The sequence below is a fragment of the Rhinopithecus roxellana genome, chromosome 19 (assembly GCF_007565055.1).
Source record: "Rhinopithecus roxellana isolate Shanxi Qingling chromosome 19, ASM756505v1, whole genome shotgun sequence".
NCBI lineage: Eukaryota > Metazoa > Chordata > Mammalia > Primates > Cercopithecidae > Rhinopithecus > Rhinopithecus roxellana.
In genome coordinates this window covers 39687829-39701768 of record NC_044567.1, presented here as the reverse complement: position 1 = coordinate 39701768, position 13940 = coordinate 39687829, and the positions used below count along the sequence as shown (strand labels likewise).

General features: G+C 60.7%; 1 protein-coding gene across 1 annotated transcript; it reads left to right on the top strand.

Annotated features, from left to right (window-relative positions):
* The first annotated feature begins 4023 nt into the window (after positions 1-4023).
* On the top strand, positions 4024-13453 carry SLC25A10 (solute carrier family 25 member 10). Its single transcript, XM_010354298.2, has 11 exons — positions 4024-4696; positions 7499-7618; positions 8032-8146; positions 8240-8288; positions 8542-8583; positions 9420-9463; positions 9607-9677; positions 10001-10093; positions 10392-10469; positions 12281-12337; positions 12426-13453. The coding sequence occupies exons 1-11, from the start codon at positions 4604-4606 to the stop codon at positions 12525-12527; spliced, it is 864 nt and encodes a 287-aa protein (XP_010352600.1). The 5' UTR covers positions 4024-4603; the 3' UTR covers positions 12528-13453.
* Positions 13454-13940: the final 487 nt, after the last annotated feature.

Here is a 13940-nt window from a genome sequence, read left to right as displayed (position 1 = left end):
TGGGGTGTCAGCTGTTCCTCTGGGGGTCTTAAGTGGGGTATTCTGGGACCTGGGCAAAGTGGCAGGAGGGGCTTGTGGACATGGGGACTGGGAGTGCCGGGGCCAGCTTGGAGCACTGGTCACTGCACTTGGTGAGGTGTGGTCCAGTGCTGGCAGCCCTTGGCAGCCACCCTCAGGCTGCAGACCCCTTGGTGCCACTGCTGAGTGCAGGGGGTGTGGCCCCATGAACTGGCTGGAGCGGCCAGGGCCTTACTCTAAGGAGCCGTGGTCTGCTTTTCTTGGGCACGCCTGTTCTCAGCCAAACCTGGGAGAGAATCAGAGGATTTCTGTCTCAGCTGGCCCATGACCAAGGCCAGCCCCCCGGCTGTGGGCCCACCATGAGGCCAGAGACAGGGCACGTTCCGCATCTGCTTCGGGAAACATGCCCAGTGTGATTGCCCCGTGGGCTGCCATGCCCTCCGGCCTCAGTTTTGCTGGTGGAAGGATACCTTGGGATGGGACCAGAAAGGGGCACCATGCATCTGGGAGCTGCCCACTGACTGGGACTCCTGGGGGAGCAGGAGCAGCAGGGAGTTTCAGGCTCACTGGGCGCACACACCCTCCCTGGCCCAGGTCCTCTTCCAAGGCCTTCTGGTAGAGTTTGTCTGACTAACCTGCTGTCCCCAGGAAAGGCTGTGTCCCAAGCCTGGAAGTCCCTGTTGACCATGGTAGCTGTTTTGAGGGGTTAATGATTCTTCCCTCAGGAGGTGACACTGCCAGCTGGGGCTGGGTGCATTCTGCCTGGTGCCCTGCTGACCTGACCCCAACTGCCTTTCCCCTCTGGAAGGCAGCAAATATCTGAGCTCAGGGACGAGCCCTGCTTGGGATCAGACAGGCATGCTGTATTCATCCAGGCTGCAACCAGATCAGATAGACCAGCAAAATCTCCACCGGTGACTCCTCACTGTCTGCCCTGGCTCAGGCATCTGCCAGGTCACTCGCAGGAGCCACCGAGAGGCTCTGTCCTCCCTGCCGGGGGACCCCCAAGGTAACCCGTGGATGCCAGGCCACAGTCGGAGGCTAGACGGGAAGCCCTGTCCCATGAGCTCGCTCAGTCTGCCCCAGCCACCCCCTTGGGCCTACTGATCCGTTTGAGAATCAACCAGGGATCTTCGTGAGTCCCTGCCCTACAGTTCTAAATTCACCGTTTGAAAAAGTCTCCAGCCTCGGATGCATTTCCTGTTTTCCAGGATTCCTCACCTTCTGACTGCCCTCCTGGCATCTCCAGCTCACGGAGTTCACAAACTTCAGTCCCCTGCAGATCCTTGCGCTTCTGTTCTATTTTCTTAATGTTTTATTTATTTATTTATTTATTTATTTATTGTTTTGAAACAGGGTCTCACTTTGTCACCCAGGCTGGTAGTGCAGTCTTGCCTCACTGCAGCCTCCACCTGCCGGGTTCAAGCAATTCTCCTGCTTCAAGTTCCCAAGAAGCTGGAATTACAGGCATGCGCCACCACGCCTAGCTAATTTTGTGTTTTTATTAGAGACAGGGTTTCACCATGTTGGCGAGGCTGGTCTTGAACTCCCTCAAACAATCGCCTGTCTTGGCCTCCCAAAGTGCTGAGATTACAGGTGTGTGCCAATGTGCCCAGCCTTATTTAAATTTTTTTTAATTTCTTTTTTTTTTTTGAGACCGAGTTTTGCTCTTGTCACCCAGGCTGGAGTGCAATGGCATGATCTTGGCTCACTGCAACCTTCACCTCCCGGGTTCAAGCGATTCTCCTGCCTTAGCCTCCCAAGTAGCTGGGATTACAGGCGCCTGCCACCACACCCAGTTTATTTTTCTATTTTTAGTAGAGAAGGGGTTTCACCACGTTGACCAGGCTGGTCTCGAATTCCTAACCTCAGGTGATCCGCCCACCTCAGCCTCCCAAAGTGCTGGGATTACAGGCATGAGCCACCACATCCAGCCTATTTTTGTTTTTTAATATAGACAGGATCTCACTCTGTCACCCGAGCTGGAGTGCAGTGGCTTGATCAAGGCTCACTGCAGCCTCGGCCTCCTGTGCGCAAGCAATCCTTCCACCTCAGCCTCCCAGGTAGCTGGGACTACAGGCACATGCCATCATGCCTGGCTAATCTTTTGATTTTTTGTGGAGATGTGGTCTCACTGTGTTGCCCAGGCTGGTCTGAAACTCCTGGCCTCAAGAGATCCTCCCACCTTGGCCTCCCAAAGTGCTGGGATGACAGGTGAGAGCTGCCATGCCCAGCCTTCTTTGTTCTTTGTAAATCTCTTCAGTGCCTGCTCCTTAGCCTCCGGGTCCTGCTCTTTGTGCTTTGGAGCGGTTCCTCCTCCAGCTGGGAGCCAGTGTTCTGTGGGTTGGGGGTCTCTGCCAGCAGCCTGTTCCAGCCCTGTCTTGCAGGTGGCCTTGGGAGGGACAGGTTGCAGCCCAGGCCCGCCCCGCTCCTTCCTGGAGTGTCTCACAGACTCAGGGGACACTGGCCCTCCAGGCCCTGCTTCCCTCAAGGTTTCCATCGCCTCTGATTCTTTTTTTTTTTTTTTTTTGAGACGGAGTCTCGCTCTGTTGCTCCAGGCTGACTGCAGTGGCCGGATTTCAGCTCACTGCAAGCTCCGCCTCCCGGGTTTACGCCGTTCTCCTGCCTCAGCCTCCCGAGTAGCTGGGACTACAGACACCCGCCACCTCTCCCAGCTAGTTTTTTTTTTTTTTTTTTTTGTATTTTTTAGTAGAGACGGGGGTTTCACCGCGTTAGCCAGGATGGTCTCGATCTTCTGACCTCGTGATCCGCCCGTCTCGGCCTCCCAAAGTGCTGGGATTACAGGCTTGAGCCACCGCGCCCGGCCAGCCTCTGATTCTTAGTAATTGGGAGCCGACAGATGCAACTCATCTTGGTTTACACTGAGATCAGGCCGCTTCCTAACTGTTGAGTCTGTTTGCTCTGGGCCTTTTAAGTCCAGCGTGATCCCTCTGAGTCCCTGCAGTGCATTTGCGCCATCTCCACATGTGGATCCCCAGCCCAGGCTTGGTGTGGGCAGCGCTATGCCACACTCTCCTGGCTACCTCCTGAGCACCTCCACCTGCTTCCCCACCAGGTGTGGCTGTGTTTTCACCCCGTGTCCACCTGGCACCCTTCCCCATCACCAGGTAATTAGGGTCTGTGTGGGCGACACCTGAGGGTCAGAGGGACCGCCTCTGATCAGCTGCTCACTCCCCAGCCCAAATCTTCCGCTGATGACTTATGGGGTCAGACGCCACCTAAGGGTCTAGAAAACAGTCTCCTCCAGTTGGCCAATGAAGACAAATACAGAGCCTGCCTGCCTATGTCGGGGTTACAGCCCAATAAACCCACAGCCAAGCTGAAAATCCTGTGTCTTGCGCGTCTGACACAGCTAGGGCATCGCTGGATGCGCAGAGACAGAGCTGGACACATTCTGGTGCTTGAGGGGTTCAGGGACCACGAGTTGTTTTTCGTGCCCCTCACCTTTCGCCCTGGAGGGTGGGGGAAGCCAGACAGCAGTGACCAAGCTGGAGCTGCAGCTTCTTCATCCCTGTGGCCCAGCCCCAAAGCAGCCTTGGGGACTTAAATTTCATTTTCCCCAGCAGGTGCACCTGGGCCAGGAACACACTCGTACCTCCTTGTTCTTCGCAGGGAAATGGAATCCAAGCAGGGGCCCAGATGCAGGCAGGCATCTCGTGGGAACGGGAGCCCCAGGACCCACCCCGGGTCCCCACTTCCAGGGTGGCTGCCTGGGGCGTCTGGTCAGAGCCAGACCAGAACTGAGCAGGACCTCCCGGGCATCTGTGTGTGGGAAGGGAGAGGCAAGTCCTTCGTAACCGCCATTTTCTCCCAGTTTTTATTCAATCTGGCCCCAAGCAGGTTCTTTTTTTCTTTTTTTTTCCGAGATGGAGTCTCGCTCTGTCGCCCAGGCTGGGGTGCAGTGGCGCGATCTCAGCTCACTGCAACCTCCTCTCCCGGATTCAACCGATTCTACTGCCTGAACTTCCTGAGTAGCTGGGATTGCAGCAGTGAGCCACCGCGCCCGGCTCCCGAAGCCGGTTTTCTGTTCTCTTGCAGTTGGGCCGGGGCTGAGCCCTCGTGGGGGCAGGGGTTGCAGACCAGTGGACGCAGGGCTCACGCCGCATACACGTGGCCCCCGCCGGATGACTCACGAGCCAGCGCCTGCGCGGCGGGGTGGCCACGGACGCGGGGGACAGGTTCAGGGCCAGGGGCCGGGCCTCTTGGGGATTGGCAGGGCGCCCGCCGCCGTCCCGTGAGCCTGGGGCCAGTTCCTGGGCGGTGGCCTTCAGCGTCGCGCTCCAGCCTGGGGAGGCGAGGACGCCACCCAGCAGCGCCGGAGCACCCGCGCGTCCCCAGGCTGGGCCCGCCGCGCTCGGAGCCCCTCCGCGGCCGCTTTAAGGCGCCGGGCACGCTTGCATCTCTGGGGGCGTGGCCTAGAGGTCCCGCCCCCGGGGTGCGCGCGCGCATTGGCTGTGCGGGGTGCGGGTGCGCGGGCGGCGCTTTGAACCGCGCGCGGGGCGCTGCGGGTCAGTCCACGCCGGGGTCGGGCCGGGGTCGGGCTGGGGTTGGGCTCTTCTGGGACATGGCGGCCGAGGCGCGCGTGTCGCGCTGGTACTTCGGGGGGCTGGCCTCCTGCGGGGCCGCCTGCTGCACGCACCCGCTGGACCTGCTCAAGGTGAGGCCGGGGCCCGGAACGCGGGGAGGATGGGACCCTGGCGCCGCCCAGACGCCTGCAACGGCAGCAGTCCGGCCCCACGCACCCGGGGATCGCTGTGCCCGGAGCCCCCTCCTGGAGACACCGAGGAGGCCCCCGACGCCCGGGTGGCCGATCCCGGGTGTCCCTCGGCTGTTGGCCGCGGAGCTCTAGGCCTGCAGGGCGCAGCCGGGCTCCCCAGCTTCCCGGCCGGTTTCCCAATTCTCAGCAGGTGACGATCCAGCCCCAGCTCTGCACTTTAATACCTGGTGACCTTGGGCGAGTCACTTGGCCTGTCTGAGCTACCCACCCCCAGACATTCAAGAACACTCGTTCCGCCCAGTTGGAAGTTGTGGGGGGAGTTCTGTGAGGTGCACAGGTATTGACATCTGGAGACGTGCTGGCTGTAGCACACCCAGGGCGTGGGCCAAGCTGCCCCCCACCCAGGGGTGCTTAGCAACACCGCCGGACGTGGCCCTGGGCAAGTGGGGTGACCCTGCGCCCCGGGTTTGGGCTGCTTCCTCCGGAGAGCTGGGTGGGCACTGGAAGCAATGTTAGGACCAGCACACCCCCAGGAGAGATGCGGGAGACCCAGCACACCCCCAGGAGAGATGCGGGAGACCCAGCACACCCCCAGGAGAGATGCGGAAGACCCTGAATGCGTGTGGTCCTGGCTCTAAGAGAGTGGGCATTTCTCAGCACGAGAAGCAGCCACCGTTCTTTTACTTTTTTTTTTTTTTTTTTAAAGCTTATGGGGGCCGGGCGCGGTGGCTCAAACCTGTAATCCCAGCACTTTGGGAGGCCAAGACGGGCGGATCACGAGGTCAGGAGATTGAGACCATCATGGCTAACACGGTGAAACCCCGTCTCTACTAAAAAATACAAAAAACTAGCTGGGCGAGGTGGTGGGCGCCTGTAGTCCCAGCTACTCGGGAGGCTGAGGCAGGAGAATGGCGTGAACCCGGGAGGCGGAGCTTGCAGTGAGCTGAGATCCGGCCACTGCACTCCAGCCTGGGCGACAGAGCGAGACTCCGTCTAAAATAAAAAAAAATAAAAAAAAAAAAAAAGCTTATGGGGCAAAATAAGACAGAGCTCTCCTTGTTTCCGAGGGACAGCCAAGGGGCGTTGTTTTCTGACCCTGTCTTGCCACAGAGAACAAAGAAGAAAGGGCCTAAGGCGTTGCACAGTCTGCCCAGCGGGCCCTGCCCTGTGAACCTGGCTGTGGTCACTGGGCAGCCACCCGTCTGGGGGACCTTTATTTTAGCAGCCTGCCCAGGGGACTTGTATTCCAGCAGCTTTTGAGGGGACTGGCTTTACTAATGAGCAACATTGCTGGCCATTGTGTGAAGGCCAGGTGAGCAGATGTGGGCGTCTTGGGGTACCTGAGACCTCGCTGGTCCTGGGAGAGGCCTGCAGAGCTCCCAGGCCACAGGCAGCCAGGGCCAGTGAGATGCAGTCCCAGCGACAGGAAGGCACTGGCATGGGCAGGAGGAGCCCCTCCTTGGCATCTGGCTCTTCCTTTCCTCCTGGGCGCCGCACAGGTGCCCCTCCCCCAGGGCCTCTCCCACGGGCCCCCTGGGTGTTGAAAGCCCTCTGAGCCTCACTGCCTCTTGGCCCCACCCCATCAGGTGCAGAACACTCTGGGGGAGGCAGGGAAGGCAGCCCGTGTGGAGGCGGGACTGCCCTCTGGCCTGGAAGGGTGGAAGAAGCCAGCTGCTGGCAGCACATGGGGCTGTGGTCTAGGTGTGCCCCTGAGGACTGCTCACCAGGGCTCTCTGGCTGTTGAAAGATCGTCTTAAAGCTTCTTGATCACTCTGTCCCGTGTCCCTACAGTCCCTACTGTAGCATCTGGCCTGGACAGGGGCTACTGCCTGTGTGGCCCAGTCCCTCTGTTCTGCTGGGCTAGCACAATGGGAGGCCCCTCTCTGTCTCCACCCATCTTTGCTGCCCCCCTGGGTGTGTGTGACAGGGGCCACACGTGTGCAGGTCACACGGAGCAGTGGATGGGTTTCTTTGGGGTCAGTGCTGGGAGTGGGACCCAGGAGCTGGGATCCTGGGCCAGATGCTGGCCTTCCTTTTTGGCCCTGGCCCACTCCGCTTCTGCCTGGAGCTCTCAGCTCGCCAGGCCAGGAGGCAGAGGTCCTGTGAGTGGTGGAGGCCAACGGAATGGGAGGTTGTCGGGCTGACGGCCCCTGAGTGCCTGCCTGCAGCTCCTAGGTGCTTTGCAGAGGAGGCTGCTGTGCCCTGCCGCCAGCCACACCGTCCCCTTGTCCGCTGCTGAGCTCCTGCTGCCTTTCAAGGCCTTCTGGCTACCTCCTCAGTCTCCCATGTCCTGCAGCCTCCCTGGCTGTTTCTGAGTCCCCGTAAACATTTGTCCCTCTTGAGACAGGGTGTGGTGGATAATAAGTAGGGCTCTGGGGTCTCCTTGCTGGGCCCAAATCCTGATGGCACCAGCGGATGCGTTACCGCTCCGTGCCTCAGTTTCCTCATCTGCAGAAGAATGGCAAGCCCCTGCGGCCAGTGCAGCCAGGACTCAGGTGCAGCGCGGGCGCCCACGGGGCTCACGGGCACCCTCAGCTCCATGTCCTCTGGCTCCACGTCCACTGATGTGGTTGCTGTTGGAAAGCAATGGTGTGAGCTGGTTCCAAGCAGGGGTGTGGAGTCCCGGGGCAGGGCCATGGGAGGCCTTATCACTGTCTCCTGCCTCATTTTCCGCCTCTCTGGATGGACCTGGCACCGATCACTTGGGGTCGCTGTGGGGTCTGAGAACACTCGCTCCCGCAGGTGCATCTGCAGACGCAGCAGGAGGTGAAGCTGCGCATGACGGGCATGGCGCTGCGGGTGGTGCGCACCGACGGCATCCTGGCGCTCTACAGCGGCCTGAGCGCCTCGCTGTGCAGACAGGTGTGCAGTGGGTGCCAGTCTCGGACTCCCCACGACCCTTCGGGGCTCCCAGACGGACTCAGTCCCGCAGTGGGCCTCCAAGCTACTTCTGTCCCTGTTTCAAGACTTTGTGCAAGGAAGGACCTACCAGGCCGAGAGTTGGTGACCCCAGGGTGGGCCTTCCATGGGCAGCCACCCAGTTCTCAGGGCTGGGCCTGAGGCCGCCACTTACCGGTGGGGAAACTGAGGCCCAGGGAGAGAGAAAGCAGGGTGCAGCTCTAGATTTGTGAACTGGCTCAGCTGCATGCTGGCCCAATGGCCCGTCAGGGTCCCTGTGGACCCTTGGGCTGAGGGGGGCCCTGGCTGGGCCAGGGTGGTAAGGCTGAGGGATGTGGGGTGTGCCTACCCCTCCAAGCCGGCCCCTTCTCCCCCAGATGACCTACTCCCTGACTCGGTTCGCCATCTACGAGACTGTGCGGGACCGCGTGGCCAAGGGCAGCCAGGGGCCCCTCCCCTTCCACCAGAAGGTGTTGCTGGGCTCCATCAGTGGTGAGCTGCTGGGTGGGAGGGGCACGGGGTGGCCAGGTGGGCTGAGGACGCCACGTGTCGTTCTGCTTGTCTCTGGGGTTTGTGTCGCCGCAGGTTTAGCTGGAGGCTTCGTGGGGACGCCCGCGGACTTGGTCAACGTCAGGTTGGTGTCCCCTCCACCCTACCTGCAAGACTAGGGCCTGCCAGGGCTGCTCGCAGGGTGGGGTCAGCCTGGAACAAGCCGCTCAGACCCTGGTGTCCTGGGCATAGGAGGGTGGGTGTCCCTGAGGCCCGGTGTGCCCTGTCCTGGGGGCCCCGCTGACCAACATAAGCTCCCCTGCTGCCCATGGGGCTCTGCCAGGGCTGCCCAGGCCCCTCGGCCCGCCCGCCCCTCCCGCCACCTGCTTCTGTTTCAGGATGCAGAATGACGTAAAGCTGCCCCAGGGTCAGCGGCGCAAGTGAGTCATGGGCAACCCTGCCTTCTCGGGTGGTTGGGGTGCAGGAGGCTTGGGTGGGAGCGGGCCCCCAGCTGCTCTGCCGGGACTCCAGCAGGCTGCGGTGCCTGTGTGGTCCATGGAGGGTCCTGATGGCTGTTCTGGACTCAGGGGTGTCACTCTGCCCCCCAGGACCTTTGGGTTCTTCCTGTGGGGAGAGCCTGGTTGGATTGCGGGCTGGGCCTGTTTGCACTCAGGGCGGTGAGTGCGGAGGCGAAGGCCCCAGGTGTGGAGAGAGCGCGTGCAACAGAAACGCCCGAAGGAGGCACTGCCTCCCTGCCCAGCTCAGGGCAACTGTACCCTCCTGCCATGGCCCGGGGCCTTTCCAGGGCCTGGGGTCTGCTACAACTGTAGCGTGAGCCATTTTCCCCGCCGCTTCCAAGGACCCTGGGGGAGTTCTGGCTTCTAGCTGTGCACAGACTGTGTTCCTTCAGGACTCCCGGGGGCTGGCAGGCAGGAGGCCTGTGTTTTAGGAGCGGTGCCCATCCAGGGGCTCTGTTGGAAAAGATGGAGCCTCCTCCCTGAGGGCCGGCAGGGTGGATGGGGTGGCTGTGGGCCGGCAGGGTGGATGGGGTGGCTGTGGGCGGGCGGGGTGGATGGGGTGGCTGTGGGCCGGCGGGGTGGACGGGGTGGCTATGGGACGGGAGGACCAGCCTCAGATGTTCCCAGGGAGAGCTTGTCAGGCCCATGAGGCCTCTGCTTCCTCAAGAACCCCTGGCCTGTAAGAGGGCCTGGGAGGACCCTCTGCGGGAGCCAGTGGTCAGGGGGAGTTTCATGTGGTCGTTCTGTGTCCCCGGCAGCTACACCCACGCGCTGGACGGCCTATACCGCGTGGCTCGTGAAGGTGAGGGCCAGGTTGTTCTGTGCTGTGCACAGGCGAGGGTCTGGGGTTGCAGTCAGGGTGGGCAGCGCTGTGCAGGACTGGGCACCGAGGGATTTGGGCCAGGTGCCTGGCCTCACCCCTTGCCTTACCCCTTGCTTGTGCAGAGGGTTTGAGGAGACTGTTCTCAGGTGCGACCATGGCATCCAGCCGCGGGGCCTTAGTCACCGTGGGCCAGGTAGGCCTCCTGCGTGGGGTGGGTGTGGGCAGTGCCCGCGACCTCTGACCTCCATCTTCAGAGAGGCCATAGAACAAGGCACTGGGCACCAAGACCCTCCTGGGGACCCACCAGCTGTGGCCTTAGTGGGGCGGGATTGGGGGCATGGGTGGGTCAGGGCTGCAGCCTGTGAAGGACCCCTGGCAGGTGCCTCCCCTTTCTGGGCCTCACGGATGGACGGAGCAGGTGCTTGGCCATTGCCAGGTGGTGTCGCTTGGGGCACTGTGTGCTTTCCCTGAGCTGGGCCCCCCACTGCAGCCCTGACCGCCCTTGTCCCCCTGCAGCTGTCCTGCTACGACCAGGCCAAGCAGCTGGTCCTTAGCACCGGGTACCTGTCTGACAACATCTTTACTCACTTTGTTGCCAGCTTTATTGCGGTAAGTGGCTGGCGTGGCTAGGGTGGGTGTCCCTGGGCCGGCCTTGGGAGCTGAGGGCACCCAGGATGGGGCGAGCGCTGGGGGAGGTGGGGACCTCGGGCATCTGGCAGTCCCCCCCGGGGCTCATAAGTGGGTGCCAGGGCTTTGAGAGCTCATGGGTCAGCCTGGTGCCCCCGCCAGCATGTTCCTGGCCCCAGGAGTCAGGTCGAGGGGCTCTTTGTGGACTGGCATGTGGGTGGGATTTGGCAGTGGTGCCAGGGGTACCTGGCAGGCCGCTGGTGACGAGCCCCCTCCCCAGGGTGGATGTGCCACGTTCCTGTGTCAGCCCCTGGATGTGCTGAAGACCCGTCTAATGAACTCCAAGGGGGAGTATCAGGTGAGCGGGGCCCTGCCTGTGCAGTCAGGTTGTGCAGCCCAGCGAGTCCCCTCACCTCTCCAGGGCGCGGACACTCGCACTGGGAACCCGGGGAAGGGTACCCCTCCCTTCTAGTTGCCTATCTCTGCACAGCACTTGGCCTCCGGAGAGGGGTCGTGCCTTTGCCTTGTTTTTGTTTTTAAAGATTTCTTGGCCCAGCGCAGTGGCTCACGCCTGTAACCCCACACTTTGGGAGCCTGAGGCGGGCAGACCGCTTGAGTCTAGGAGTTCAAGACCCGCCTGGGCAATATACTGAAACCCCATCTCTACCAAAAATACAAAAATTAGGGGCCCAGTGCGGTGGCTCACGCTTATAATCCCAGCACTTTGGGAGGCCGAGGCGGGCGGATCACCTGAGGTCAGGAGTTCAAGATCAGCCTGGCCAACATGGTGAAACCCCATCTCTACTAAAAATACAAAAACTTAGCTGGGCGTGGTGGCGTGCACCTGTAATCCCAGCTACTCGGGAGGCTGAGGCAGAAGAATCGCTTGAACCTGGGAGGCGGAGGTTGCAGTGAGCTGAGATCACACCATTGCACCCCAGCCTGGGCAACAAGAGTGAAACTCCGTCTCAAAAACAAAAACAAACAAACAAACAAAGAAAAATTAGTCAGGCTCGGTGGCATGTGCCTCCCAGCTACACAGGAGGCTGAAGTGGGATAATCCCTTGAGCCCAGGAGGTCCAGGTGACAGTAAGCCGAGATTGTACCACTGCATTCCAGCCTGGGTGACAGAGTGAGACTCTGTTGTAAAACATTTATTTTCGGCCGGGCATGGTGGTTCATGCCTGTAATCCCAACACTTTGGAAGGCCGAGGCGGGCAGATCATGAGGTCAGGAGTTGGAGACCAGCCTGACCAACATGGTGAAACCCCGTCTCTACTAAAAATACAAAAATTAGCTGGGCGTAGTGGCGGGCGCCTGTAGTCCCAGCTACTCAGGAGGCTGAGGCAGGAGAATTGCTTGAACTCAGGAGGCGAGGGCTGCAATGAGCTGAGATTGCACCACTGCACTCCAGCCTGGGCAACAGAGCGAGACTCTGTCTCAAAACAACAACAACAAAAAAAAAACCTTTCTTTTTTTTTGTTCCCCCCATCACTGCAACCTCCGCCTCCTGGGATCAAGATGATTCTCCTGTCTCGCCTCCCAAGTAGCTGGGATTAAAGGCACACGGCATGGTGCCCGGTGAAGTTTTCTATTTTTAGTAGAGACAAGGTTTCGCCATGTTTGACAGGCTGGTCTTGAACTCCTGGCCTGAAGTGATCCGCCCGCCTCAGCCTCCCACAGTTCTGGGATTACAGGCGTGAGCCACTGTGCCCAGCCAAAACATTTCTTTCACAGATTAACGGAGGTGGTGCTGCTCATGGCAGTTTGTGCCTCGTAAATGCTCTGGGTCTCCTCCCTCGGGCCCCCGCCAGCTCCATGGGGCTTCCACGTTTGCAGAGCCCATGGCTCTGTCCCTGCTCTTCTCCCTGACCCTGCCGTGCTGCGTCCCTGGTTCTCATGGTTCTATTCACAGCCCCCTCCGCCCGCTGGACCCTGGGCTGCACCCTCGGGCCCTGGTTGTACTGCATGAGCAAGCAGGGCGGCCATTGACCTGGCCGGTGCCTGCAGACCTGTGGTCACCTGTTACCAGCCAGCAGCTGCCACTCACACCCACAACCCACACTGAGAGTCCCCAGGCCGCCGTGCCTGGCTGGTGCCTGGGAGGGATTTTCATTGCCTTGTGGGTGAGAAGCAGCCTTTTTGATTGTTTCACTGCGTTTTCTGCAGGGCGTTTTCCACTGCGCCGTGGAGACAGCGAAGCTCGGGCCTCTGGCCTTTTACAAGGTGCAGTGGTGGCGGCGGTGGCGGCTCGGGCAATGGGGAGCGGGTCCCTTCGGACTCCGTGTCTCTCATTTTCCCTGTCTCCCTCCAGGGCCTCGTCCCAGCTGGCATTCGCCTCATCCCCCACACCGTGCTCACTTTTGTGTTTCTGGAACAGCTACGCAAAAACTTTGGCATCAAAGTGCCATCCTGACCGGCCGTGGGAATGGCTGGGCCGCCAGGCCAGCTGCGCTAAGTTCTTCCAAAGAGTCCCAAGCCCAGCACCTGCTTCTGGGGCCGCAACCTCGCCGGCCATGGCCACCCATCCTCCCCAGCAGGCCCCTGCTGTCCCCCACCTGCTGGCTGAGCTCCTCCTGGCCTCCTTCCCTCTCAGCTGTAGCTGCACCCCCACCCCTGCTCTGGCTCCCAGGCTTTCCTGGCTGGGCGCTGCGTGGCCTTGCCTCTCCCGCTGGCAGCTCCTCAGGGGAACGGGCTACCAGAGGCTGATTTCTCCCCTCTCCTGGGCCAGGGGAGAGTATTATCCCTGCCTTCTGCCTCTGAGGCCCAAAGCAGCATCTTCCAGCACTTTCCATCGAGGACTCAGGTGGCAGAGTGTGGGTGCGCCCTGGCTGTTGCTCACCCAAGTGCTAGCTGTGCACTTTGTATCCGCTGAGAGCGACCAGACCTTCCATGTTCTCGGGCAGCCGCAACTCTCCCCAAGACCCTGTGGCTGGGTGGGAGGAACAAACAACGCAGACCACAAGCAAGTGCCTGGGAGGGAGGGGCCCAGAGAGGTTCTGGAGCCATCACGGGTGAGGGTGAAGGGCCACCGAGGTCCCGCGCGCCCCCATCCACTCCACAGTGGCTTTAACAGTTTTGCCAAAGCCTCTCCACTCACCAGCAGGCGGTCTCGTCTTCAGGAATTGTGCAGGTGTCCCTCGGGTCCCTGGGCCCTCCCGCTTGGCTCCCTGGGGGAATGGCCCAGTCGGGCTGCAGTTCCTCCTCAGGGTCTTCTCCCGACAAGGAGTCCCCTGGGGTGGCTGCTGCATTCTCTGCTTCCCTGGTCGCTGGGCTTCGCCCCACCTGGGAAGGGCAGTGTGCTCTGTGGGGGGCTGCAGTCAATAAATGCCGGGAGCTGCCGCGTCTGTTCCTGCCTGCACTGCCTGCCTGCTGGCTGCCTTGCTGTACAGACCAGCAGGACCCCCTGCACCCCCTAAGGAGGACAAGGCCAAGGCCTTTTGGGGAGGAGCCAGGGTCCTCGCTGTGCATTTGGGAGGCCTTTGGGTGAAGGAATTGTTTAAGTAGGAGGAACCAAAACTGGTGTTGGGGGGAAGGGAACGAGACGAGAAGTCTGGGGTTGAGGGGTCTCAGGCCGTGTAGAGAGTGGACCGCATGGGGCCACCCCACAAACAGCAAGCACTAATTTTTTTTTTTTTGAGACAGGATCTGGCTCTCTCATTCAGGCTGCAGTGCAGTGGCGCGATCTTGGCTTACTAACCTGGGCCTCCTGGGCTCAAACCAGTCTTCTGCCTCAGACTTCTAAGTAGCTGGTGCTATGGGTGTGCGCCACCACACGTGGCTAATGTTTGTATGTGTTTATAGAATTGGGGTCTCACTGTGCTACCAC

Coding starts and splice junctions, on each gene's coding strand:
- SLC25A10 (XM_010354298.2), top strand. CDS start 4,604: ATGGCGGCCGAGGCGCGCGTGTCGCGCTGGTACTTCGGGGGGCTGGCC. Junction 9,464..9,606: donor ATACCGCGTGGCTCGTGAAG/GTGAGGGCCAGG, acceptor TTGCTTGTGCAG/AGGGTTTGAGGAGACTGTTC. Junction 10,470..12,280: donor ACTCCAAGGGGGAGTATCAG/GTGAGCGGGGCC, acceptor CGTTTTCTGCAG/GGCGTTTTCCACTGCGCCGT.